At 36.9% G+C, this 26989-nt stretch overlaps 1 protein-coding gene across 1 annotated transcript; it reads left to right on the top strand.

Moving 5' to 3' along the window:
* The first annotated feature begins 444 nt into the window (after window positions 1–444).
* On the top strand, window positions 445–26989 carry sema4gb (sema domain, immunoglobulin domain (Ig), transmembrane domain (TM) and short cytoplasmic domain, (semaphorin) 4Gb). Its single transcript, XM_079850857.1, has 15 exons — window positions 445–563; window positions 3547–3833; window positions 13235–13386; window positions 13475–13537; window positions 14090–14188; window positions 14306–14396; window positions 14487–14600; window positions 16688–16842; window positions 19504–19679; window positions 21429–21567; window positions 21704–21926; window positions 22468–22583; window positions 22702–22856; window positions 23783–23844; window positions 24328–26989. The coding sequence occupies exons 2-15, from the start codon at window positions 3704–3706 to the stop codon at window positions 25305–25307; spliced, it is 2655 nt and encodes an 884-aa protein (XP_079706983.1). The 5' UTR covers window positions 445–563; window positions 3547–3703; the 3' UTR covers window positions 25308–26989.

Here is a 26989-nt window from a genome sequence, read left to right as displayed (position 1 = left end):
TACAACACACAATTTACAAAATCTCTCGTTGGGAGACTTATGTGCAGAACATAGTTAACACAATTAAATGAAACACTATCGATACATAAAAAGCATTTGTGTAAATGGAATTTTGATTCGTAACCTTATAGTTTCCATGTGACAACTAACCCCAGTGTCCCCTTCATGTTGCATTTTTAATACTAACCTCTAGGTGGCAACCAATACAAATGAATCGACTCCATCCGTGTCACAACAACGGTCGCACATTTAACCCTCCACCCCCCATAAATGCACAAATCCATTGCATTCTCAAAAAACTGGAATAAATCTAAATCGTTGTAAATCTACCTAATGTATTAGAGAAGTGACGCTGCGACACAAAATAGAGGAGGCGTGGCCACTCATGAATATTACCCAGAGAGGCGTGGCTTGGCTTCACCTGAGTCTGCTCTGAGGAACCGCATGTGCGTGCAACGCAGTACACAGTCAGATCTCCAGAGCAGAGGCATCATTAGCAGCACAACGGTGAATCCTATGGAAACACAGGGTGACTGATGCTTACTTTTTCTGAAACAACTGAGGTAATGTAACTACAGAGTGTATGATTTTGCATGTGCTTTTTATTACATTTGTGCAGTTATTGGTAGGCTATGTGTCTTTGCGCATAATATGTTCCTCTAATGTATGCGGAGCCTGCTGGGATCTCTACACGCAGGTGAAGGTGACTGGGAATGAGTGCCAGAAGTGTCCTTAAAATACCGCAGTGGTGTGCAATCTGATGTAGACGACACGCCGTAACAAACTAAAACACTTTTTTTTAATATAATGATCTTAAAAATCTATCTATCTATCTATCTATCTATCTATCTATCTATCTATCTATCTATCTATCTATCTATCTATCTATCTGCCATGAGACATGATTTAAATGAGGTGCGACGTTTCTGAGTGATTTATCATATTTCAGATCATGTCAGTTATTTTGGTTGATCTCCCTTTTATTCTGAAAGTTGTATGTAAAATCAAAATTTGCTTCAATTTAGCATTTCAAGTCTATTCATAAATGTAAAATGAATTAATTCTACCCTGCTCAAATAATATTAATTACTAATAAAACTTAACTACTAAATTGTTTGCATGCATTTGATCTGTGCAGTATTTATTTGGGCCAGAGGTTGGAGTGTTTATGTCCTTCATTTTCCATACTGGAATAAATTAATATTTGTAATAATTTTTGTAATAATACAAGTAAAATTGCAAATCTGTGCCAGAGGAAGAAAGAGCGGAGCAGGTTACTTCTGTAACTAAAAAATGTGTTTAAAAATTTCAGATAGAAAATCAGCTTTGAGTCACTAATGAAAATTAGAATTTTTTTTGGTGAATTCAGTGAAACCGAACAACATTCCCCATTTTGATTGTTTTGTTCTCATGGGGAATGTCTTAACTCTTATGGGCTTCCACATACCTCCCCTCAGTTCAGTTAATGGATGTTGGCACAAAACCTTCCTAAGCTGGTGCATGACATTTCTTTGACAAGCAAGCCATAAAAACATCTTCAGAAACAGTGCCCTTGTCTTTTGATTTAATTACCCCATTAAGTAGACAGATAATGCACTCATTAATGCCATCAAAGTAACTTTGTCTCTTAATCTTGTCTAGTGCATTCTTGAATAGTTCATTCTTTCCATTACGTCAAATCAAACATGTTATTTTACATACAGTATCTCAGCCTGAATGAGAAACCTATTGCTTTTGCAGGGGGATTAGTGATAATGGAATGGATGCTTGAACTATTTTGACATGCATAATTATAAGTGACGATAAATTATAAATTAAAACCAATGTAAGGCATTTTGGCATGCAGTAATCAATATTTATGAGAGATATTGAAATTAGACTTGAAAAGCTTCAAAATATCACGACTCTCTCAGTGCAGCTAAACTAGATTAAGTGCAGATGGCGAATTAGTGAGAAACACCATCAAATCCTACATTTGGGTGATTGGAGGTATTTCTTCACCATCTGTGGAAATGTCAGACTCGAAATATAGTATTTATATTGTTTGCCTGACAGATGGCTATATCAGAAATGATTCCTTATTTTATGACCTTCTATGCTTGATGCTTCTGTACTAACAGAATGTAGGCCTGGTTTCACACACAGGGCTTAGATTAAGCCAGGAGTCTTAAAACTAATCTTAGACTAGTTTAAGCCTTGTCTGTGAAACTGGGGATATAGTGTACTAAATGCAGACAGGCGAATCAGGGTTGATTAGAAAACTGTAACCAGTACTAGCCACTGGTTTAAGGGTTGACATATTGCATAATTATATTTTACTGAAATGCTTCATTCTACCAATGTTAAAACTTCTAGATATTAAGTTTTGTGAAGGAGGGCCACTGGTAGGGAGGCTTTGAGCTGTGTTTATGATCGCTACAATATAGCGCTTTTCAGTTTGCATAACAGTGGCTTTAAAATATGTATTTAGGCATGTGAATGGCATATTTTCATGTGGATGTGGTCATTGGGCTACTTTTGGGCTATTATTGATTGGACATTGGGCTAGTTTTGTTACGCATACCTGGCAATCCTGAGGCAAATGTACTTTTCCAGCATGTAATGTGTTTACGGTGATGTCTCACTTGTCCATGCTACCCTGAGCAAGGTGCTTATTGTAACAGGAGAGGTGTTAACACATATGTGTTAATATGTCGGAATAGAAGGAACCGTGTGAAATGCATTAACCAAGCAGCTTTCCAGCAAGGTACAAGAAATTGGAGCAAAGCAAAGCCATTAATATGTTTCAATGTGCTCTAAACTGGCTGTATCTACTGTATATCCACTGCATCCATGTCCATTTCACTGCCACATAATGGTGCTTCTAGACAACAAACACATTTAAGCAATTCATCATAATATGCAAAACATTTCCGTGACTCGAAGTGAGTTTACTCACTAGAAATTGAATCAAAAGCTACAAAAGTTTTGAGGCAGTTCTCCAGAGCCAAAAATTGTGCATCCTCCACATCCAGAATCCATGCCAGAAAACGATTTTAAAATGACTGCCTGGACACAGTGTGACCATGAAAAAGATTTGTATTGTTTTTATTGTCGTTCCTTCAGTATTAACCATTATATTGCCGTCTTATATGCATCGTGTACTTGGAAAGTGAAGAAAATGGGTTTGTTGCTTTAAAGTGCATCGCATGCATCAGTTGCATAATGTTCTTTCAATCCACATTTGTAAGTTTGCATTTAATCAGGATGTGTGTTTCCAGAGAAACAAATCCATGGGCTTTTTCTTGCTTGCACCATGCTGTACCAGCTACAGCAACGTTAATTTATTTGCACATTTTTATGTGATTGCCTGAGACTTTTTCATATCTCTGTAGAGTTGGATAAAAGCATTTGATACAGTAGACGTGCATTGCACAATGGAATGTTAAGTGGATGCATTTGGGTATGATGTGTTTTCTCATCAACCCATCTGCTCTTTATATGTATAAAGGAATGTATGTATGTATGAAAGGAAAAGACTTACTCATTTTCTTCTTGCCAGTGCAGCAGGAAACCTTTGACAGAGCAAGGATGAGTTAGCAGCCCATGACTGCACTGCTGGAAGCGGGAGCCTGTTCTAGTGAATCAGCATCAATTACACAACATTATCTTCAGCAGAGTTGCTGGAAGGATCTTAGCAGAACCTCAGTGCATCCTGTTGATCATGAAGCAGACCAAACCGCCGAACTTCATGCTGGTGGTGCTCGGATGCCTAATACCTGTCATTTGGGGTTTTCCATTTGGACCTGTCCTTGATATGGATGTCACCCCCAGGACAACTGTACATGTCAATGGTAAGGCTCTTTACATGTAGTTCTGTGTTGTGCATCATTCAGAACAGAATCGAAGTATTGCAGTTCAGTAAATTCCTCTTCTTGTCACTCCGAAATCCATCTCATGAATTGAAAGGAAGCCGATTCTTCAGGTCTGAATTCAATTACCTTGATATCAGATTTTAGTGTTACACTATGCACTTGGTATGGTTTAATAGCTTATTTTCTTATTAAATAAGATTTGTTTAAATATCACACATTATGATAGATTTTACTTTAGTTTCCAAAGTTAATAGCTGGTGTGTTTTGCTTCATTCATGGGCTGTGCTGAACGTGTTTGACATTGTTTTGCCTGTAGTGCTGGAGGCAATATCAGTTCTCTGGATATAATTAAACGGCCTTTCTCACTTGTCCTGACCAGTTCATGAGATTCACACAGCAGATGCTGTGAGAATATAAAGTGAGGTTAGGTCACACTCACTCCTGTGAAGTTTGTTGTCATGTAGTGTGTGTACATACCCAATAGTGAATGTATCTCATTTGCAATACATACACTGGGGTTAGTAAGATTTTTTTTTTAGTTTTTTGAAAGAAATGAATATTTTTATTCAGCAAGGATGCATTAAATTGATCAAAAGAGAAAGACCCTTAGTGGTACAAATTTTTTACATTTTAAACAAATGCTGATCTTTTGAACTTTCTATTCATCAAAGAATCCTGAAAAAAAAAAAAAAATCCACAAAAATACTAGGCAGCACAACATTTCAACATTGATAATAATAAGAAATGTTTCCAGAGTGCCAAATTATATTAGAATGATTTCTGAAGGATCATGTGACACTGAAGACTGGCGTAATGATGCTAAAAATGTCATCATAGGAATACGTCACATTGTAAATATTGTTATTTTAAATTGTAATATGTCACAATATCACTTTTTTTTTACTGTATTTTTGATCGCAAGACTGCAAATTAATACATTTTTCATAAACATTACAAAATTATACCAGAACTAAACTAGAACTATAGTGTATCCTGGAGGCATAGTGGTCATTACATACCAAAGATGTGTGGTTTACCAAAGAGGTCAGTAACTACCTAGTAAAATGGTTTGTGTGGAAGAACTAAGAAGCCTAGACAAGTAATAGATCATTGATTGTGAGCCAGGCCCCATCAGCGAAGGGCCTCCCTGATGCTCCTAAATCTATCACAGATTGTAGTCTTTTTGCTTAATGATAAATGTGTATTCATCACCACAGACTCACACCATCGTTTAAGCCAATTTAGCTATTTCTGGCCAGTCGGGGTGCTTGAACAAATAGATTGATGTTTTGATAGTGCTGCTCACAGAGCCAGTGTTCACATTTTTAGGTGGAATCAATCAGCCTAGGAATGACTTCTAGTTGTCTATCTGAATATAAAGCCTTTTTAACCATCTTAAAATTATGTACGTCACTTTTTTACTTCATTGCATGTAAGATAATTGACTGATGACATCTTTCATACATCTTTACCCACTCAGCTACTGTACATTGCGTTTTTACTTCATTGCATGTAAGATAATTGACATACTTCTAAAACGACTGAGCATGTTATGACATCTTTCATACATCTTTACCCACTCAGCTACTTAAACTGAAGTGTTGCTAAAGATTGCTGCTTCATAATAGCTTATACAATCCATTTGTGCTGATAATTTGTGCTCAGACACTGCAGATCTTGTTCGTGTAATTTTGTCTCCATTATTGTATTTCTCTCCTTGCCCTGGTTGACTCTAGTCCTTGACCTATATTTGGGCTCTCTTGGGATGAGAAGGAGAGCTAGAGCATACAGAGAGAGAAGGGAGAGTAGACATAAATGTAGGAGTATTATTTCTCTGCTAAATCAAACTTGTGTTTCATGGTATGTCTATACAGGGAGAATGTTAATATTTTTAAGGGTGTAACAAAAGGTGCTAAAATGGTTTGCTGTAGTGGTTTTGAGTGTTTTCTTTTTATCTTCAGGTCATTGGGTTCATGGTTGTCTGGTTTTTGTAGTGCTTAGCAGACCTGAAGTAATGCTGAAATGAAATATGTATACATGTGTAATTCGTCTGGGGTAGCAGATCAAGGGGAAAAGTGCATCTGGGGTCTTTAGAGATAAAGTCTATCTCTGACTTTGTGTGTCTGTCTATTGAATGTCTAAAGACCTTGAGATGTTAAACAGTAATTTTTGTAGAAATAATTTTAATCATGGAAATGCTATGCGTGTGTGTAAATATATCCTTATCCAGCCATCACGAGAGACATGGAAAAAGTCCTGGAAATTCGTTGGTCAGAAGGTGTGGGTAGTTTCTGCAGAACGTCTGATAAAAAGAATCACAGTGTGAGAGTTATCGTGTAAGGTCAGGAAGCTTGTAGAAAAGAGCTATATCTGTATTTACTGTTCAGCAAGCAAGGTAACATTTCTTGAAAACACTGAGGATCACAGAAAAGTGATTTGAAATAATGTTCGCTTTTTGTTTTCGACATGCTATAGGAGTAATAGCTCTCCTCTGAGGCCAATAAAAAGGTAGTCTTGATTCTTGATAATCCAAACCCACAGAATCCAGCCCTCGGATGGAGGGGGTTTATCTGCGTGGGGGTTGCTGTTGTCTTGGTGACAGGATTTGAGCAGTGGCATCTACTTCCTTCTTTTAGTACAGAAATAATATCAATAATAAACGCAGATTTGTTTACATTGCATTATGCAACAAATTATATCTTACATTATGCAAAAATGGTTTGGTGTGTCTCAGATTTATTTGATTGTTCTAGTAGAGGATTGCTTGGGTTTGTTTTCCCCCACATATGCTTCCTCAACATTTCCTCTCCAACCAAAAACTAAATTTCCTTGCCTAGAAACAATATGTAAAACTCATGACTCTTTTCAAAAAAAAATTTTTTTTTGTATTTTACACTGTGTAATAAAATAACACAGCTTTTTTTTTCTCTTATTGTTTCTTGTTCCAATATTTCTTAGGTGAGTTCTGTTTATTTGCATGCTAACACCAAATGACACTGTCAAGTTATTTTTAAAACTCATCTGGAGACCCCTGCATTCTGTTGTTATTATTATCTTATTTTTTATGTCTGTTGCATCTCACTTGGTAGCTCCGCCCAGTGTGAAAGCTCATTGGTGCAGAATTCCAGATTGCCTGTGATTGACAGCATTTTCACTTTCAGTGGAGACAGTCTGATTACTAATCTTTGGGAACTTGGTTCATGTTTGGTTTGGACTCTGAACTCTGTGGTTGCCACATGGTTGATGATCAGTTCAATGCCAAGAACTGGAACCAATCAATGACGATTATTGATTTTTGGGAAAGATGTTTATCAAAATGTTTCTGGAGCAGAACTGAAGTTAGTTCACTTTAAATTATTTGAAGTGAAAAAAACTATTAAATGTCAAGTTATATTTAATCAAGTTTGTATAGTTAACCTTAACGTTTTTTTTTGTTTTAATATAAAACTCAAATTTGTTTTGATTAATGTCAATTTAACAGCCTGTGCAAAATTTCTAGGCTCATATTACATGGTTTTGGTACATAATACAATGCAGATCTCTATTAGTGTTAGTGTGTGCATTATTAAAGCAGTATTTTGTGGAACTGTGAGATGTGCTGCTAATGGGATTTAATATATTTTGTAATCCTGGCGAAGCTTGACCGTGGCTGTTTAATGTTGATCACGTCTGCAGCTGACTGTTCTCACCCGGCAGTGTCAGTATTTATTTAGTCAGAGCTTGCCCCCTAGCAAACACGATTCTGATTGGACACATGACCACCACAGCTGCCCGCCCAAGTTTGTTTGGACCAGGGTTGTCGTGAGTCAACAGTCAAGTCACACACAAGAAAATGCTATGAAAATAGATTGGTTTTTAGCATGATGTGAGAGCTACAATACTTACCTCTTGTAGTGTGTCCTTGGGCAGTTTACACAGCCACCCACACACACATATGTCATATATTCATACTTGCATAAAGCGGCGGCTCGTCTGTAAGGGCAGTTGAGGCAGAGCCCCACCAAAGTATTCATCCAAGACAAAGACTGAATATACTAAATCAGTAATTGTAAATGTGTTCAGCATTCTGCAACAAATATGGGTTTTGGATTTTTTATATACAGTTTTAAGTCGTAAAGAGATCTGGATGTATTAAAATTTAGCTCATGGCTTCGGAAGGCAGCATGCATTATGATACTAAGCGGGACAGAGGGTGCCTGAAGCCCTGAGCCCTCTCGAGCTCTACAGCTCCCCACAATTTACCAATGTAAATCTGTGGTGAAAAATGGAACTGCAGCACGCTCTAATTCAGACTCGTTCCAGTCCAGACTCACCCTCAAGTTTTTCCAAACCTGAATGAATTTCTTTCTTCTGCTAAACACAAAAGAAGATATGTGTAACCAAACAGTTGATGGGCCCCATTGACTTCCATATTATGAAAATAAAAATACTATGGAAGTCAATGGGGTTTGGAACAGACAGGTTTGGAGCAATCTAAAGGGTGAATAAATGATGACAGAATTTTCATTTTTAGGTTAACTATCCCTTTAAAACATGTCAGTCAACATTAGAGCGCCACCCTCAGGCTGAATAACAGCCTCTGCCAAAAGTGTGTCTGCATGTGTTAGAGATTAGAATGAAAAAAACCTACAAAATGTTAATTATAAACTACTGCCCTCCATAAATTTACGGTCAGGAGCCGCTACTGCTCAAATATTCTCTAATATAAGAAGATTATGCTCTTAGTTCATATAGACACACACAGCCTGTGTGCACAATTTGCATATTAGAGGCTTGGCACAAAGTTTGTGTGGTTGAAACTTAGTTCCAGTCCTATAGGGAACAGTAAACAAACCGCACACACACACACACACTGCTAGAACATAACAGGAGGCCTTGGGCGCTGTGTTGACTCTGCTCATGGATTTGTTCCCTCAGTGATGCAGTATGTTTTTATAGACTGCTGCAGTAGGGCATTCAGTGCAAGTATCTAGCAGCCAACGGGCTATTTTTCATTAGACCCAATTGCAATTATGTTGTTATTCCATAACAATTCCAAAAGAAAGTGTTGATTAAAAATTGTGATCATTGAGTGTTACAAATAATTTGATGAAAATGTATTTAATTGACGCACAGTGTGCACGTCATGTTATTGTAATTTCTTTTGTTAAGCCTATGTGTGAACCCTCTTCCTGGTCCCCTAATTTTTAACATAAATAAATGCAAATAGCCAAAAAATAAATATCATAAATGGATTGTTTATTTAAGTGTTGAGATTTACACATAAAAAGAAATTTCTTAACACAAAATAATGACAGCAATAGCAAGCTGTTTTTGTCATGGACACAATATATAAGCTAATAAGCTGATTTGCTGCAATGTCATTCCAATGTTTTATTTTTAGCTTTAAACGGGGACTTTAGAACATCTGGACTTTTTTTTGTATTAATTATAATACATTTTATTTGTATAGCACAAGAAATGCAGCTTAAAGTGCTTCACAATAAAAAAAAAAAGTATTACAATAAGCACGAAAACAAGTCAAAATACCGTAATTAATGTAATATCAGATTAAATATGAAACCCACTATACTGATAATAAAAGAGTATAAAATTAGCATACATGTGCATAACAAAAAATGGAAATGAAAACCAAGTAATAATAAAAGAAAACATTGCTAGTTAAAAGTCAGAGTAACATTTTCTTCCGTACTATCTATTGGTAATGTGCGCTATAACTTAACATAATTGACAAAGACAGCATCCCTCATTTTCTTTTGATTGTTAACCTTTTTTAACAGTTTTGTACTCCACAAATAATAAAATAATTACTACGAGGCCATTTTTACTACTATTCTAACTTGCATTGATATGAAAAAAAGATCATGAAGTCAAACGAGAGACATGAAAGTGAAATTCTTTGACTCCTCAGTGCCACGATTGACTAATTAAAATCAAATATTCAAGAGACAAACGTGTCAGATGCACATAGCATAAGTGCTCTCTGATAATTGCCAGGCATGTACGTCTCAATGAATACTCTGTTGGCCTTCCCTTTTCCCGTAAATCCTGCTATGTTGTTATTAAAGACTAAAGAGCAATATTGGTATGGCTGCGGATGTGTGTATGAATGTCTGTGTGCGTAAATGGTCCAAGGACACACAATGTGCTTTGAGCTCAAAGGCTTTTGTGTGATCTTTCAGTTTATCAGCTCGGCACTCATCACTGTGTTACAGTCGCTATCTTTCTCTATCTACACAGTGAGACACAAGGATTAACTACACACACAGAATGTCGTCACTTTGCCTGAGGTCTTAAATCGTGTTTACATAACTTAATATTTTCTTTCCTGTTATGAGTAATATTAGCCTCTGGCCCTCCCACGCGCACAGCAACCCGTAGGTCTGTTCCGACCTTTCTTTGATTGACAGTTTAGATCCTCATGGCCTTGACTTTTAGGGTAATACTGCCAATCATTCTCACACTAGCTCAAACATTAGACCAGTATTGCTTGTTTTGCTCTGTGAACAGCTAATAGTTATAAAGTACTACTGACACAACTCATAATGTGTATCTCTAAGCATTGGCATATGAACTACCAGTCAGTAACTAAACTGATGTAAGTCGTTTGATTTTCTAAAAAGAACTGGATCATAAGAGTCATTCGTTAGGAAAGCGGACTACACCTGTATGTTTTTAATTCACTAAAATGAATTGTTTCACAAGAAGCATTTGTTCTGGAATTGTATTATGCATTTGATTCACTAAAATGAACCAGCTCACAAGAGTCATTAATTCAGGAATCAGACTGGTTGTGCTGTATGTTTTTGATTTGCTAAAAAAAAAAAATCAGATTTCATTATGCATTTGATTCACTAAAATGAACCAGCTCACAAGAGTCACTCGTTTGGGAATTGGACTACACTGTAGTAGTGTATGCTTTTGATTCACCAAAAATAACCGACTCACAAGTGTCATTTGTTCTGGAATCGGACTACACTGTTTGCTTTTAGTTCTTTAAAAAGAATTGCTTCATAAGAGTCATTCTCTCAGGAATTGGGATAAACTGGTTGCTCTGTATGCTTTTGATTCACCAAAAAGAACCAGCTCATAAGAGTCATTCATTCTGTAATCAGACTACACTGGTTGCTCTGCATGCTTTTGGTTCACCAAAAAGAACAGACTCATTTGTTCTATAACTGGAATACAGTGGTCAAACTTACTGTTACGTGGTGTATTTTAGTCTGTGCTTCATCCGCATGAGTGAGAACCATAAACGGAAATAGCTCTCAGTTTCCAACACTAATGAGGTTGCTAAGATATTCTGAATGTTTTAGCAAATTGCTATGCATTTGCAAGTGTGTGTGATTGCTTACTGACTTGATTGGATGGACCAATTGATGATTTCTTCCACAGTGTTTAACACTTTTAAACTACAATTTAATTTTAACAAAGGCATTTTTTACTTGTCTCAAAAATATGATGGGGCACAAAAAACTTTCAAATTCTGATTCCAAATCCTTTATATTCCATGCTTGGATACTGGATATACTGTATATTTTTGCCAATGTAGACTTTAGCACCGTGTATGGGGGGCTGGGTGTTTTGAGAGGTAGGGGAAGGGCATTTGAGGGGTTGATATTTGGCCTAATACTGCCAAGTCTCATCAGTGTAGCCCACCCATCTCTCAGTATGGGGCAGGAAATCTCAGCTTGCAGTGTTGTAGACGGGCAAAACAAATCCTTTTCTCTTCAGAATGTGCTTGGATTTACTTTATGCCCTTAATTTGAGAAGGCAGACCACCCAAATAAGTCAATGGTGTTTTAATATTTTAGAGGGACACTTAATCATTGTACATAAAAACAGAAAGTGCCTAATCCACTACTCTTAAAACACCAATTTGCTTTCTCTTTCCCTTACTCTTTTTATTGTGCCAACATTTCTTTTTTACAGTGAAGTTAGATCTTAGAATAATGTGACTAGGCAAGTGACGGTATCAAATTTTCATGTTGCGATAATTGCTGAAGCTTTTATCACGGTATATGGTATTATATCATGATATTGAAATAAGCTGCAAAAAAGTGTTGTCATACTATAACAGGTTTAATAACTTTTTTCTTATAATGCATAAAGTAAACAAATGTTTCAAACAGTTTAAAGCACAAAAGAATTATAGGTAACACTTTACAATAAGGTCTCATTAGTTAACGCTAGTTAATGTATTATGAGCAATGAGCAAAAGCTGCATTTGTTACAGAAGTTATTATTTTTTGTTAATGTTAGTTAGTTTAAAAAATATAACTTTTAGTTCATGTTAGCTCAGGTCCATTAAATAATACAGTTATAGCTTCTGATTTTAATAAGGTGTTATTAAATGTTGAAATTAACTAAAATTACTAAAAAATGTCTCGGATGTAGGAAAGAAAAATACTATGGTAGTCAATGGGGCCTGAGATCTGCTTGGCTACAAACATTCTCCCAAAAATCTTCCTTTGTGAACAGAAGAACAAAGATTGATACAGGTTTGGAACAACTTGAGGGGGGAGTAAATGATAACAGAATTTTCATTTCTAGCTTTTTCAAACTTCATTAAAACTGGAACTAACGATGCGTTCAAACCAGACTGGGTAGAGAGGTGCTATAATAATGTAAAATATGTGAAAAATAATGTGTTTTTTGAACAATCTAGCATGAAAGCATATTCAAGTACACCCCAAAAACAAAATCAAGAGTTTGTAAAAATGCATAATATGACCCCTTTAAATACTGTTCAGAAATAGAAAGTAGCACAGCTGCTTTGTTTATTGGGGTTTATGGGTTTATCTGCTGTCAGAGAGTGCATATGCATTTTCATTCATCGTCTCTTTCACTCGTTCCTCGCTTCTCATCCGTATTGAGCTTGTTTACATCAGAGTGTATACTGTGTACAGCATACTGCGGAGTTGAGCATTTTAATCAGTTGATGGGAAAAATATTCTTAAAATGCATTAAAAAAAATCGGAATAATTCATTATGAATAATTATTCACTGTGTTTTGAAGTGCCCACGATAACAATATCGTGCATGTTTATTATCGTGACATATCGCATTACTGTATACCGGCACATGTCTAAATGTGAAATAGTTTTGCCTAATTAATGCAAATCATGCCATGTATTCTCTTGCTCCTCTTCTACTCTCACCCACAAAGATTTGTTTAATTATTCTATTTTCATGGTCAGTTTTTTCTTTGTTGCCTTTCAGTTTATTCATAGTTTATGTTGAGAATTCAGCTCTCCATCCATTCATTTCAGTTAAAAAGTTTTCCAATAAATGACAGAAGAGTGTAGAGAGCTATGGCTGACACAATTTAGTCATGTTTGTCCCTGTTTTTCTAACTGGGTCTCTCTCTGTGTTTGCAGGGCTGCTGGGTTGTAATCATTTCCATGGAGCTGCAGTCAACTACAGCTCTCTGTTACTGGAGGATGGGCCTGGGTTGCTGTATGTTGGGGCCAGAGAGGCCATTTACAAACTGGACACCGCCAACATCTCTGACACCAATATCTCTTTTTCGGTGAGTTCTGTCTCAGTCACATTAAGTTTCTATATGTTTCTATATGCACCTGGGCTCCTAATAGTTGTTGTCCATATCTGTCTAACAGCTGGAATGGGCAGCATCTGCTGAACAGAAGAGGCAGTGTCTGAGCAAAGGAAAGAACAATCAGGTATTGCCATTCTTGATGTGTAGAATATCCTCCCCTAAATCCCATAGCTCAAATTAAGTTATGTGCTGATTCCCAGGGAACAAACACTGGTAAAATGTAATGTTTGAGTTTCTTCCAAATGTATACAGTATAAAAATATATACTTTAGTTTTTTGTGAAATACAGATATAAGCGTGTCGGAAACCACCCATCACATGTTCAAAAGTTGAGTGTTAATTCTTGTGTGCAAACAAAACTAAACAAGATGCACATTGATTTTCATTACAAAGTCAAAATTAATGGTGGTTCTGATGTAAAGAAGCGGTTGGCATGAATATAATAAAAAAAATGCTGTTTATGAATGTAAGCTGGAATGTAAGAGTTTTGCCCACAAAATATTTTTTTATCATAGTATTTCATTGACATTATAGTATTATTGAAATACAATTATTTAATTAATATTTTAAATTAGTTTTTTATTTTTATACGTCTGCTTATGGTACTGCATAATGTACCTGTATTTTTGGAAAATTCTAAGTGTTTTACAATAATATCTTGCTTGTTCTGTCAAAGACCGAATGCTACAATCACGTGCGATTCCTGGACAGATACAACGACACACACCTGTACACCTGCGGGACGCATGCCTTCAGACCACGCTGTGCTTACATAGTGAGATGTTTACTGCTCTCATTCTGTCCGTCATATTGCAAAGGAATTATTATTGTAAATGTTTTATGTTCTGCTATAAGATAGCACATGGTGCTTAAATATCTCTGTTTTTGTCAGGATGTGGCACGCTTCACCTTTGTGCGTTTTGAGGAGGGAAAGGAGAAATGTCCTTATGACCCTACAAAGAGCTACACTGGATTTATAATAGGTACATAATTTGGATTCATAACCTTATTTCATAACGTGCATGTTTCTTCTTCTGTTTTTTCTCTCAGTTGACTATAATTTGCCTTTACAGATGGTGAGATGTACTCTGCATCTCAGTATGAGTTTCGTGACATCCCTGATATACGACGCAACTTTCCTTTCCCAAATTTGCGGACAGACGATTCTCCGACAAGATGGCTGCTGGGTTAGTTGAACATTTTTTCAAAAAAAGAATGTGATTAGAGTTTTCCTGTGCAATCATGTTGCTATGGCATCCCTATTGGCTTGCTGAGGTGTTCTGAGTGGTTGCACATTGCTATTTGGTTGCTAGGGTATTCTGATTGGTTGTTTACTGGCCTAAGTCAAATCTGTTAAAGGGAAATTCCCTAAAAAAAATCCCTAAAATTAAGTCATCATTTACCTGGTGTTGTTCTAATGACGTATGCACTTTTTTCTTTTTTGGACCACAAAATGTTAAATGTCAAAACAAATGTCCCGCTCACTCTCATCCACATAATGGCAATAAATAGTAACCAGCATTAAGCTTTAAAAAAGATGCAAAAAATCACAGAATGATCCCATGCAACATGTGCCATATATTCCCAGTGTTCTATTTGAATGAAATTCAAAAAATTCACCCTGAAAGGGTCCAACCCTTGGTTGTGCACTGTCCATTCCTACATCAAAAGAGTACGAAGGAAGTCTGAAACAACCTCGTCACATGAACTTTGTCCCTAAGGTTGATATGTTATACGTTTGTTTTTACATGGGGATTTTCTTACCCTGTGTAATTTTAGATCGGGCTATTTTGCTTAGGGTATTTACATTCAGGGTTAAGTGAGTAGGATTAGGTTTCGGGGTTGAGAAGGTCTTTCAAATTAGTTTATTGGGTAGAATTAGGGTTTGGTAGCCTGGTTAAAACCAGACCATTCTCAGTAGTAACTGAGTTATGGTCTGGCAAAGCTTCATTAATAACTCATTTCCAAAGGGGCGTTACCAACAGACGTCGCTCAAATGCCTCCGGGCGCAATTGGATAGACCTAAAACCAATCAGAGCGATCGTCATCGTGTAAAGCCATATGCTGCGTCCCAATTCACCTAAGTTACACTACGCCATAAAAGTATGTACTCTTTTTGTGAAGAAAAGGTATTTACTTTTGAATGTGTAGCAAAAAAGTAGGCAAGCTTTGGGACATACTACTTCGTCATCTTTATCGGACGGATCTGTCGCGTGCATCCTGTCACGTAAACTGCCCTGGCAATCATCTTGTTGTCACAGTTAAAATCCTCTATTAAATCTAATTTAACTTCCTACCGTTTCGGAGAGAAATGTAGTAGCACGTTCATCTGCCAGTGGGTCTTTCATGGAGACTGTCCTCATGTGTTTGCAATTTGAATATAATAATGCATTTAAAAGTTGGTGGCTTCACCAACGGACGTCGCTCAAATGCCTCTGGGCGCAATTGGATAGACCTAAAACCAATCAGAGCGATCGTCATCGTGTAAAGCCCGCCCCAACATTTCTGATTGGTGCCGCGATTTCGACGGATTAGAAATGGGCTTGAATGAGCTCTTTGCCAGACTACTTGCAGAGCAAATCTAAATTTGCCGGAAGTTGTCTGGGTTTTCAATTCGTTTGGTGAAAAACGAATTGAAATTTATTGTATTATTTAACGAAAATCCTGACCTTTACCGCTGGTCTTCTGTGCACGGTTCGTGAGACTCTATTAGCACCGCAGTTTACTCCGTATCACCCAGAACAAGCACACAAGTTATGAAAAATAAAGACTAATAAAAATGCGACATCAAATAAAGCGCCTGGAAATCCCAAAATATTATCAGTGTATTTTCTTCACAGAGTCAAATATCTCCAGACCGTTATCAGATGACATTTGACAGATGTGTGAACGCGATAACTTCTTGTTGTGACAAATGCAATGAATAAATTCCCCTCAGAGAAGAAAGTACATGGATTGTCCTTACCCTTTAATGGAAAAATTAACTCACTGTATCATCTGCCAGAATCAAAAAGTCTGATTGCTTAGAGTAGTAATAGCACTCCTGCCCTAGAAAGCATCACTAATAATTCAATACTTTTAGGCAAACATTTTCTATTAAATAAAAAAGTAAGAAATATGATTAAAAGGAACAGTAGATCCCAAAAGAACCACTATTTTTGAATCAATAAAGACTGTACTTTGAAACTTCTCACTGGCACAATAAGATCTGTAAGGCTTATAATTGGTCCATTGTGGTGTGGGCAGCAGCTAATGCTGATGTTTTTTCTCATAGAGTCAGATTTTGTCGGCTCAGCTTTACTCAGAGAGAGCATCAACAGCTCCATCGGGGATGATGACAAACTCTACTTCTTCTTCACAGAGAGGAACACAGAACCGACGGCTTACTCCAGCCAGACCAAAGTGGCCAGGGTGGCCCGTGTGTGTAAAGTAAGAGCTGGGTTCGGGATTTATCTTGAGTTGAGCTTAACTGTTGATCTGTATTTTTCAAATCTGGTGTTAAAACTTACATTAACAAAACATTTTCACTCCTATGTACAGACTTCTAAGTACAGTCCATGACAGCGCCAGCCTGACCTCATCTCTCCACACGTTTCTGGAGGTTCTATGGCTTTGCTACTGTTGCCGGGCAGATAAAGCCCCACTACCCAAACTAGCTCTCTCACTCGCTTTCTTTCTCCCACACATGCTCTCCCACCTGCATTATTCTCATCTCATTTAGCATCTTCATTGTGCTCGGATAAACCACCCAACAGTTTCCCCTAACCGTTATATCTTCATTTATTTCACGCCTGCATTCACCTAACACTTCACAGCTCTGGGAAGCAGGTCAGGTCCCTTACTGTTTGACTTACTGAGTTAGGAGGGAAAGAAGCTCCAGTCCAAAGTAGGCCACACTACACACACACACACACACACACACGCTCATACGCACCATTAAACACATGTACTTGTACACATACAGGTTTATACACTACTGTTCAAAAGTTTGAGGTCGGAAATATTTTTTCATATTTTTGAAAGGCTCTTATGCTCACCAAGACTGCATTTATTTGATCACAAATACAGTAAAAAAACAGTAATATTGTGAAATATTATAACCATTTAAAATAACTGTTTTCTAAGAAAAATTCTGTTTTCTTGCTGATTTTCTGCTCAAGAAACATTTCTTATTATTATCGATGTTGAAAACAGTTATTCTGTTTAACATTTTTATGAAAACTGAGATACATTTTTTCAGGATTTTTTCAGGATAGAAAGTTCAAAAGAACAGCATTTACTTGAAAAATTGTAACATTATACATGTCTTTACTGTCACTGAATAAAAGTATTATTTTTTAGTATTATTAAGTCTTACTGACCCCAAACTTTTAAACGGTAACACATAAGAATATTCAAGATAACTTATTCAAAATGATTTAGTAACTTGTTCGACAGTCAGTCTTTTTAAGTTAAGCAACTCAATATAATTCATGTTCTTACTCAGTCAAAACTATAAATAGATGGGTTACTTTGAATAGATGACTTAAGACTTTAAACAGATTGGGTTAAATACTCCAACCCAACCCCAATAAACAAGTTTTGGTCTAAGTTCACCAATTTTCTAGATGTTGCTCAATATTAGTCAAATTTGTCTTCTAAGTGTAGACAACTCTTACTTATTAAACTATAAAAAATCTTGTTGCTTTCAGTGGGTGAGAAATTATTTTAATTAAGCAGGGTCTAAGTTTACCAAGGGAACACTAATCACCCTAACAGTGATTTTGCACAAAACAACAATAAAAGTTCATCAAAAGCACTAATTACTACTTCAAGCTCTATTAATACTAAGTAGTGTCACCATAAGTCACCATGCTTTGAAAACAAATACAACATTAAAATGTTAATTCGCAAGGGATTATGGATGTTTCATCAGCCACAAACCACAGTAGCAAATACATGAAGTTTATAGTGGTTATCCAGAGAAAAATTAATATTTGCAGAAGTACATGTTGTCCACAATAGCACTTATGCATAAGATACCCTATAGTAAACATTGCGTTACAGTGATTATACATCATAAATGCATTCCATATTAATTAAGAAAATATTTCCCTCCAAATTAACAAGCCATGCCTTTCTGTGATAATGGCAATAACGAGCAGGGGGGGGAAATATTTTGCCCCAGAAGTCCTCCTCAGGACAGAGTATTTGTGATCAAACTGAGAAAACTAACATTGTACATTCTCTCTGTTGTTTCTCTACATTTCAACTACAATATAGTTTGTAGACCAAGTCATTTTTTTTCTAAAGGCAGTGTACACAAGTCCATTAGAAGTAAAAAGAATAAAAGTAAAACATTTCAAAACCATGACTGTACTACTGTTTATTTGGATCTTATGGGAAAAGCTATTTTCATTGACACAAAAAGCTGATACTTGTATCATGTGACAGCATTGCTGATAACTTTTATTATGGAGAAACCATACAAAAGTATCTATTTTCTTTTCCTCTATGCCATTTACTTGAGCCATCTCAAGATCCTCGTGTTACTTCTAGAGCCTGATGCAGCCCGTTTCTGAGCAGAAGCTGTTAGCACATTTAGGACAGCTTTTTGTGCCCACAACTGTGTCATTTCAAGCTAAATGTTTAATTCAGGAGTTTAACATAACAGATCTTGGTGCATTTGGCTGTGAACTACTCTCAGTTGCAGTATATGTGAATAATGCAAAAAGCCAAGGGCTAGGTTTATAGAAATCTAGAAAAGATTATGAAAATATGATTTTTCATTTCAATGTATCTCTGATTTGACATTTGCAGTGTGATGCAGAGCTACATAATCATAATTTGTCATTTAAACTCAATTGTCACACACCATTAGATTGTAAGATGGGGTGATATTATGTTTGTTATTTGTTAATATTTTTACAGCTACTTTAGTGTGACTCATGCCCCTGAGGAAACTGTCTTCAAAGAACTACAGACTACGCATAATACATATGTATATTGTGTCATTCCTACTGCTCTGTTGAGTTAATAAAAATGAGCAATACTTTTTTTCGTGTCATTTATGATTTTCATATCAGTTTTTTTTTTGTTTCTCGTTCACAGGGGGACATTGGAGGGCAGAGGACTCTTCAGAGGAAGTGGACGTCCTTTCTCAAGGCCAGGCTGGTGTGCGCCATCCCTGATTATGAGCTTCAATTCAACGTCCTGCGCAGCGTTTTTGTCGTTGAGGGAAGCAACGTACACGACAGTGTCTTCTATGGCATTTTTGGACTTGAGTGGTGAGAAAATTCACTTAGACAGAATGTAAGATTTGATTGTGAAGGGAATTGAGAACAGACTTCAGATTTAAATTAGGGTAGCAAACAGGATGTAGAATTGAAATTGAAATTTAAACGCAAGGAAATACAATTTAAAATAAATAGAAATTCAAATGCAATTTTATCTAAGATAGATGGATGGATGGATAGATAGGTGACCATTTCTACTCAATTGTATGCATTTCGTAGTTTCAACTTGTTTTTCTTCATTAGTAACTTTGGCACCACATTGGTTTTATATCAAATTTAAGACTGCAGTTAAACATAAGCCTTAAGTTTTAAAGGGTTGAAATGTTTTAGTCTGTGAGAGGGGTGCTGCAGTCTCATTAAATGTGATTTGAACAGGAGCGGCATTAATCTTCTAGCATGTGACCCTGTTATCTTCATTCTCAGAGGTTTTTTGACTGAAGGATTTTAGCATGAGAGCCCATCTCTAAATATTCCCATGTGCTTTGCTCGGTATAGCAGGGATACTCACAATAGGACACAGGGCACTGGGCCAGTATTTGAATTGGCAGAATCGAAAGAGAGAGAGAGAGAGAGAGAGAGTGCATGCAGAGTCATGCTATATTAAATTGTCCTTTAAATGTCCACAGACTAGTTGGGGACCAAATTCTCCCAACAAACCCATTTCCAGGTAGTAAACAGGACAGAGCACTAAGTGGCAACCCTTTATCGTCCTAAAAGGATTAATAACATCAGTATTTCATTTTGAGGCTTTCTAGTGTTACGTCCCACAGGTGGACAAAACACATTTTGTTTCTGTGCTTTTGTGTTTTAGAGGCTCTGCCTTTCTCCATAAAGGTACAGGTTCAAGTCATTTGTAAGTTTAGACAACACAGCTAAAAAAATGACAGGTCGATTTCTTCTTCATCTTTTACACACAAACAACTTAGTAAATTATTCACAAAATTTTCCCAACAGCATTTAGAATTGGTCTTTCACCAATGTTTGCAATGATGGTGTCACTGGTACTCAGGATAACAACCTTAGTCTTTATTTACAGTAGAATTATTAAAGAAATGTGAAATGCTGATGATTTACCACAGAGAACAATTTTGACTAAAAACATTTGTGCGTACGGTAATGTTTGTACAATGGGAGTGAATGAGGAAAGCCATTAGACTAGAAGAAACATTAAAATACACATTGATTTGAAATTCTATACACAGCACTTAAACATTAAATATGTTACTAATGTGATCAAATTTAACAGTAATATAAAAGTATGTATTTATAACCTGGTTTCCTTCTTTGTTGGCATTGTCTTTGATTACCACAAACTGTTAAATTAAATTAAAATTACATGCTGTGATCAGTAAATTACTACAAAAATCCAATGTATAAAATGTTAGAAAGAATAAAAATAAAATAAAAACTTACTATAATTTCCTTATTCAGGGATAATATAAGCACTTTAATAAATATATAAGCTTCACTCGCTTTTAACTCTTCGGAATGCCTTGCCCCATAGACTTGCATTATAAGTGTATGACTAAATATGATTTTTATAAATTGAGGCACAAATCAAAATGATTTTCTCTGGTAATTCACATTTACTTTACATTTATACATTCAGCAAATGCTTTTAGTTTTATCCAAAGTGACTTACAAATGAGGAATACAATAAGTGATTCTTAAGCAGTAAGATGTGCAGTAAACCGAAATTCCTTCAATCTCTCCCTCTTTCTTACTCTTTCTCATTGCCAGGAGAAATGTTAAGATGTCTGCAGTGTGTCGGTATTCACTCAGAGATGTTCAGACAGCTTTTGATGGGCCTTACATGGAACTACAGGACTCCAAATGGAGGGAGTACACTGGGAAAGTTCCGGATCCGAGGCCTGGCTCGGTGAGATGCACTAAATCAAAATAGTCCCATAAACTGCCCCCTTCTAGTATCAGTAGGACAGCTCTTTGGGTATATTGGAGCACTTGTATCACTCTTATGTGAAATGTTATATAACAGTGCCCTTCTTTCTCTTTAGTGTATAACTGATCAGCATCGTGCCCTGCTCATAAATTCCTCCCGGGATCTCCCTGACAACACACTGAATTTTGCTCGGAGACACCCTTTAATGTCCAAACAAATCCAGCCAGTGGGAGGACATCCTCTGTTGCTCCAGAGGAGCGCGGACTACACCAAGATCGCTGTACAACAGGTTGTGGGTTTGGATGGACTCATCTATGACATGCTCTTTATTGGAACAGGTGCCTAAGGGTTGATTTTTCTTTTTAGGTATTGTTGTGATATCAAGACTAAAAAGGTTATTTTGATTTTGATATTAAGATTATCAAAGTTTGAGGTTGGTAAGATTTTTTTTTTTTTATGTTTTTGAAAGGAGTCTCTTATGCTCACTAATGCTGCATTTATTTGATAAAAATACTTATTTATTTGATTAAAAAAAATCTTTTCTATTTTAATATATTTGAAAATGTAATTCATTCCTGTGATGGCAAAGCTGAGTTACTCCAGCCTTCAGTGTCACATGATACTTCTGAAATCATTCTAATATGCCGATTTGCTGCTCAAGAAACATTTCTTATTATTATCAATGTTGAAAATATTTGTGCTGCTTGATATTTTTGTGGAAACTTTTTTCAGGATTTCAACATTTATATGAAATGTATTTACTGTCATGCTTGCTGAATAAAATCATTATTTATTTAATAAAACAAAATCTTACTGACCCCAAAACTCTGAAGGGTAGTGTATATTTGATTGAAACTTGGTTTGTGTGCTTCTCTTCAGATGAGGGCTGGTTACACAGGGCTGTAAAGATCAGAGACCGTGTGCATATCATTGAGGAGCTTCAGTTGTTCGAGGAGAAACAGCCAATCAATAACATGGTGATATCACAAAAACAGGTAGCCCGTTATACACCTAGCAACTGTTAAAAACCAGCATTAAATCCAAGCGTACAATACAAACACTTGTGTATCCCAAAAAAAAAAAAATCTCAGGATGTGCACTTTTGTTCAACAGAACAGTATCTATGTGAGCGCCCCCTCTGGACTGGTGCAAGTACCCCTGTCATCCTGTGAGCGCTACACATCCTGTTATGATTGTGTATTTGCACGAGATCCACTCTGTGGTTGGGATGGAAGAACATGTGCTGAGATAACATCTTACGATAACAGGTAAAATCAGACATTATGTGTTTCCCAAAAGTAATTTTCTTTGCTATACCTAATGGCAGGGGATTTAAGGAACATTACTAGAATGGACGATATAACAGCACCTTATCAGACACCAGCCTTTTTTATATATTCAGTATTGGATTTTTATAGGTTGATATTGGATATATAATTAATCTCTGCTTGCAATTATAATTCAAACAGTGTACATTTTGCTATAGCAGATTTCAAAATGAATATTTATCTTTATTGATATTATTGGATTTTATGCTGTGAAATGTTGTTATGCCTAAATTAACTAGCTTGCAAACTATTTATGTTTTTTTACATGATTATTTTTGCATTTATTTTATTATTACCCAGAATTTTAATATCAGTTGTGCATTAGTGCATTCCTAAAAAATAATAGTAATGAAATTAAATATTTCTAATATAATGCAAATATAATAATACATCATAAATACTTCTTACCAGCCATGAAACTGTATTTGTTTTTATGAAAATGGATTTTGCTCTTATTGTGTTGCATATGTATGATAACATTGCAGGTCATCCATCTCTTAATGAAAAGTTTGTTTGAGTCACATATGAGGAATATTGAGAAATAAGCAACTTTGGGTGTCTCAGATAAAACTCTGATGGTGAATTTTCCTCTAATGTAAAAGTTTATGAAGACGTGCATCAGCGAGGGTCAGATCATTGTTCTTACAATGTGATTTAAACCATGTAATGTTAAAGTTCTTAATAAGTTACCAGCCAACTGGGGAGGAAAGTGTTTTCTTTTCTGGCTAAAACCAATTTTAACTCCCATTTGGCTCTTGGGGAGTGAAGATTTTTGGACCCAGTGTCCAAAACACATTTGCAGTATGTTCTGCATGCTTTGATTAATGGCTTTAATCAGTGCAACTGTGAATATGTGTTTCTTGTAGGTCCAGTCTCGTCCAGGACGTCCAGATGGGAAGCAGAGGCTGTACTAATATTACAAATGATGGTGTGTTTGCATGGAAATTATTTCTGAGCAGCCTAGTCAGGTGACATTTAAAGGTATAGCGGAGGATTTTCCCGAATTTTAGAAAAGAACCGCCCTCTCCACTTTTTGAAAAAATGCACATGCGCTACACTCTACCTGCTCCCGAGAGGGAACGCCTATTAAACGTGTGCACGAGCTAATCATAGCTTACATTAACTTTTACTAGCAGTGATTTTAAATGGATTTCTCCAAATAGCATGCCAAACTTTACCTGTCAAGTAGAAACTTCGCGACTGAGGCATCAGTGGGAAGCCCAACCTGTGTTTTGAGCGCACGCCATCGTGTGAATCGTGTGCACGAGCACGTACGACGGCCTTACGTAAACATATCACCAGAATGATTGACACTTAGGAGGACCAATAGTCTTGATGATCCACCCGGAAAAAGAAAATCCTCCGCTATACCTTTAAGAATAGAGCAATAATGTATCTTGCGTTTTGCCAGGTTTCGTCATGCACCGGACACGTGGAGTGATGGCAGGGGATGATGTGCTGTTACAGTGTGAGATTCGTTCTAACCTGGCCACCCCTTACTGGACGCTGAACGGTCAGCAGCTGCAGGGTTACGGCGTAGAGTTTGGCTACCGCACGGGCAACGACGGCCTCCTCATCATCGGCGCTCAGAACCAGCAAAGTGGACACTACCGCTGTTACGCCGTGGAGAACGGCGTCTGGGTTCCCGTTCGCAGTTACGTGGTTAGAGTGCAACCCGTTCCGCCTCCTGCATCACATCTCTCGGGAAGCCCGACTGCTCTACCGGAAAGTCTCTTTACCACCAAAACCGTGCCAACTCCGAGTCCTACCAGTGGTCCGGTTGAGCAGATCCTGTCACCCCCACCGGCCCTGTTGCCTTCTGGGCCGGAGTTCCAGACCTACAGGCACATGGAGGCCATGTATATCTCTCTGGTGGCTGTACTCGGCGGGCTTTGTCTGGTACTAACGGTGGTCCTGCTGTACGTTAGCTTCTGTGCACACAACTCTCCCAATGCCAGGAAGTACTCCCAGCAAGCTCTGTCTATAACCACGGCAAGCGAAAGAAAGAGGAGCTCGCACTTTGAGCTCAAAACCATCTCCAGCCACTGCAATGGCCGAATGGAGGGGCGTAGCAGAGCGACGTCAAGAGACGGAGAGTTTCTACAGATCGTTCAAATGGACATCCAGACCACGCCGAGTGAGGAACCTCCGCCCGCGCCACCACTTCCTATGCCACCGCCCCTGCCCGCCTCGGAATACGCCAACGGACTGTCGGCCACGTTGCCCAGTGTGCTGAGAAAGATGAACGGGAACAGCTATGTGCTCTTGGGGCAGTCGGACTCAGAAACGACGTCTCCACTTTACCACTCCTTCACCGAGGAGCTCAACAGGATTCTAGAAAAGAGGAAACACACACAGTTGGACATCCAACCAGATGAGAGCTCGGTGTAGCATGAGCTCACACCATTACTATATCGCCCTCTTGTGGTGTGGAGGCTTACATTTTGTATAAGACTTAAGAGAACTGTGTTGTGAAGTTCTTCATAGTATCTCCGATATACAACTTCAACTTATTTGGCTTGGCGCCTTTGTGAATCCTCTCATGATTTATTTGAAAATATGTTAGTGAAAATATTTCTGAGTTTGGTCTAATTTACTTCTGGCCAATATTTACTTCTGTCAACTGTAGCTAAAGACTCCTAGACTGTGAACTTTGGAGTGTAAAAAACACAAAATGAGCTTCAATCAAGAACACGCAAGACTGAGTTTAGTTAAGTTTCAATTTAAAGGAGAATTAAGAGACTTCAAAACACTGTCCAAAGACTTTCTCAGCAAAGCAATGCATATTTGTACATAATCAACGTGGTATTATTGCTTAAATGCAGACGTTTACAGATTTTTTTTTGTTTTTGCCTAATTGCACCTGATGTAAATAATAATCATTTTAATATCAAAGAACTAATAGTCACAGCATTTTCAAAACTACTTTGCTCGTTCATTGAAAATTCAGAAGGAGTTTGGGTTTTGAGACTATTGGCAACAATTCATGAGTGCCTCTGAGGGCACATGTTCTTGAGCTTTGGACTTTTTAACAACACAATTTCACACTAGATTGCAGTCAGATTGCAGGAGCAGGGAGCGTTAGCACATGCATCATTGACATCTGCAGATACAGAGGTGGTCATTTTCAGATCCACTCAGCTGTAGAACTCAACGCTACTTTCAGGGATGAGTTGTGCTTTTCTTTGGCAGTGTGTCAGATGGAGTGAATGGATTTCAGAATGGAAGAATCACTCTGTCTGATGCATGATTTCCCTGTCAAATGCTGTCCAGTTTTGAGAGGATATGCTTTTTAACGTTTAAATGAAGAAAGAGATGCCTACACAAGAAATGCCAGGACCTTTGAAGTTTATTTGGAAGATAATGAGTTTGCATTCAGTTAATTTACTGCATCAATCATGATCAAATATGCCTGGTTAATTCGGTGCTTTAAACTCCAGACATAAATGTATTTATCTTTGGGCTGTCAATTTAATGTTGTAATTTAGAACAATTAATTGAAAAAAATCTGATACATTATCATTCAAAAGTTTTGAAAGAAGTCTCTTAGGCTCATCAAGGCTGCATTTATTTGATAAAAAATACAGTAAAAACAATACAATTTAAAATAACTTTTTTATTTAAACATATTTTAAACATATTCTGTGATGGCAAATCAGATTTTTTATTTGCATCATTCCTCCAGTCTTCACATGATCTTTCAGAAATCATTCTATATGCTGATCAAGGAACATTTCTTATTATAAATTTTGAAAAAAGCTGTGTTGCCTAATATTTTTGCGGAAACCATGATACATTTTTTCAGGATTCTTTGATAAATAGAAATTCAAAAGAACGGCATTGATTTGAAATATAATTTTTTTCACTTTTGTCACTTTTGATCAATTTAATGCGTCCTTGCTGAATAAAAGTATTAATTTTTCTTATAAAAGTCTAAATAACTCTTACTGACCCCAAACTTTTAAACAGTTGTTAATATTAATGACATTTTTAACAATTAATTATGCCACCTGACCGAACATAAAAAAAAAAAAAAATGTTTTACTTGCAAATTAAACAACATATCAACTTTT

Source organism: Squalius cephalus (genome assembly GCF_949319135.1).
Source record: "Squalius cephalus genome assembly, chromosome: 19".
Classification (NCBI taxonomy): domain Eukaryota; kingdom Metazoa; phylum Chordata; class Actinopteri; order Cypriniformes; family Leuciscidae; genus Squalius; species Squalius cephalus.
This window is presented reverse-complemented; position numbering and strand designations above follow the sequence as displayed.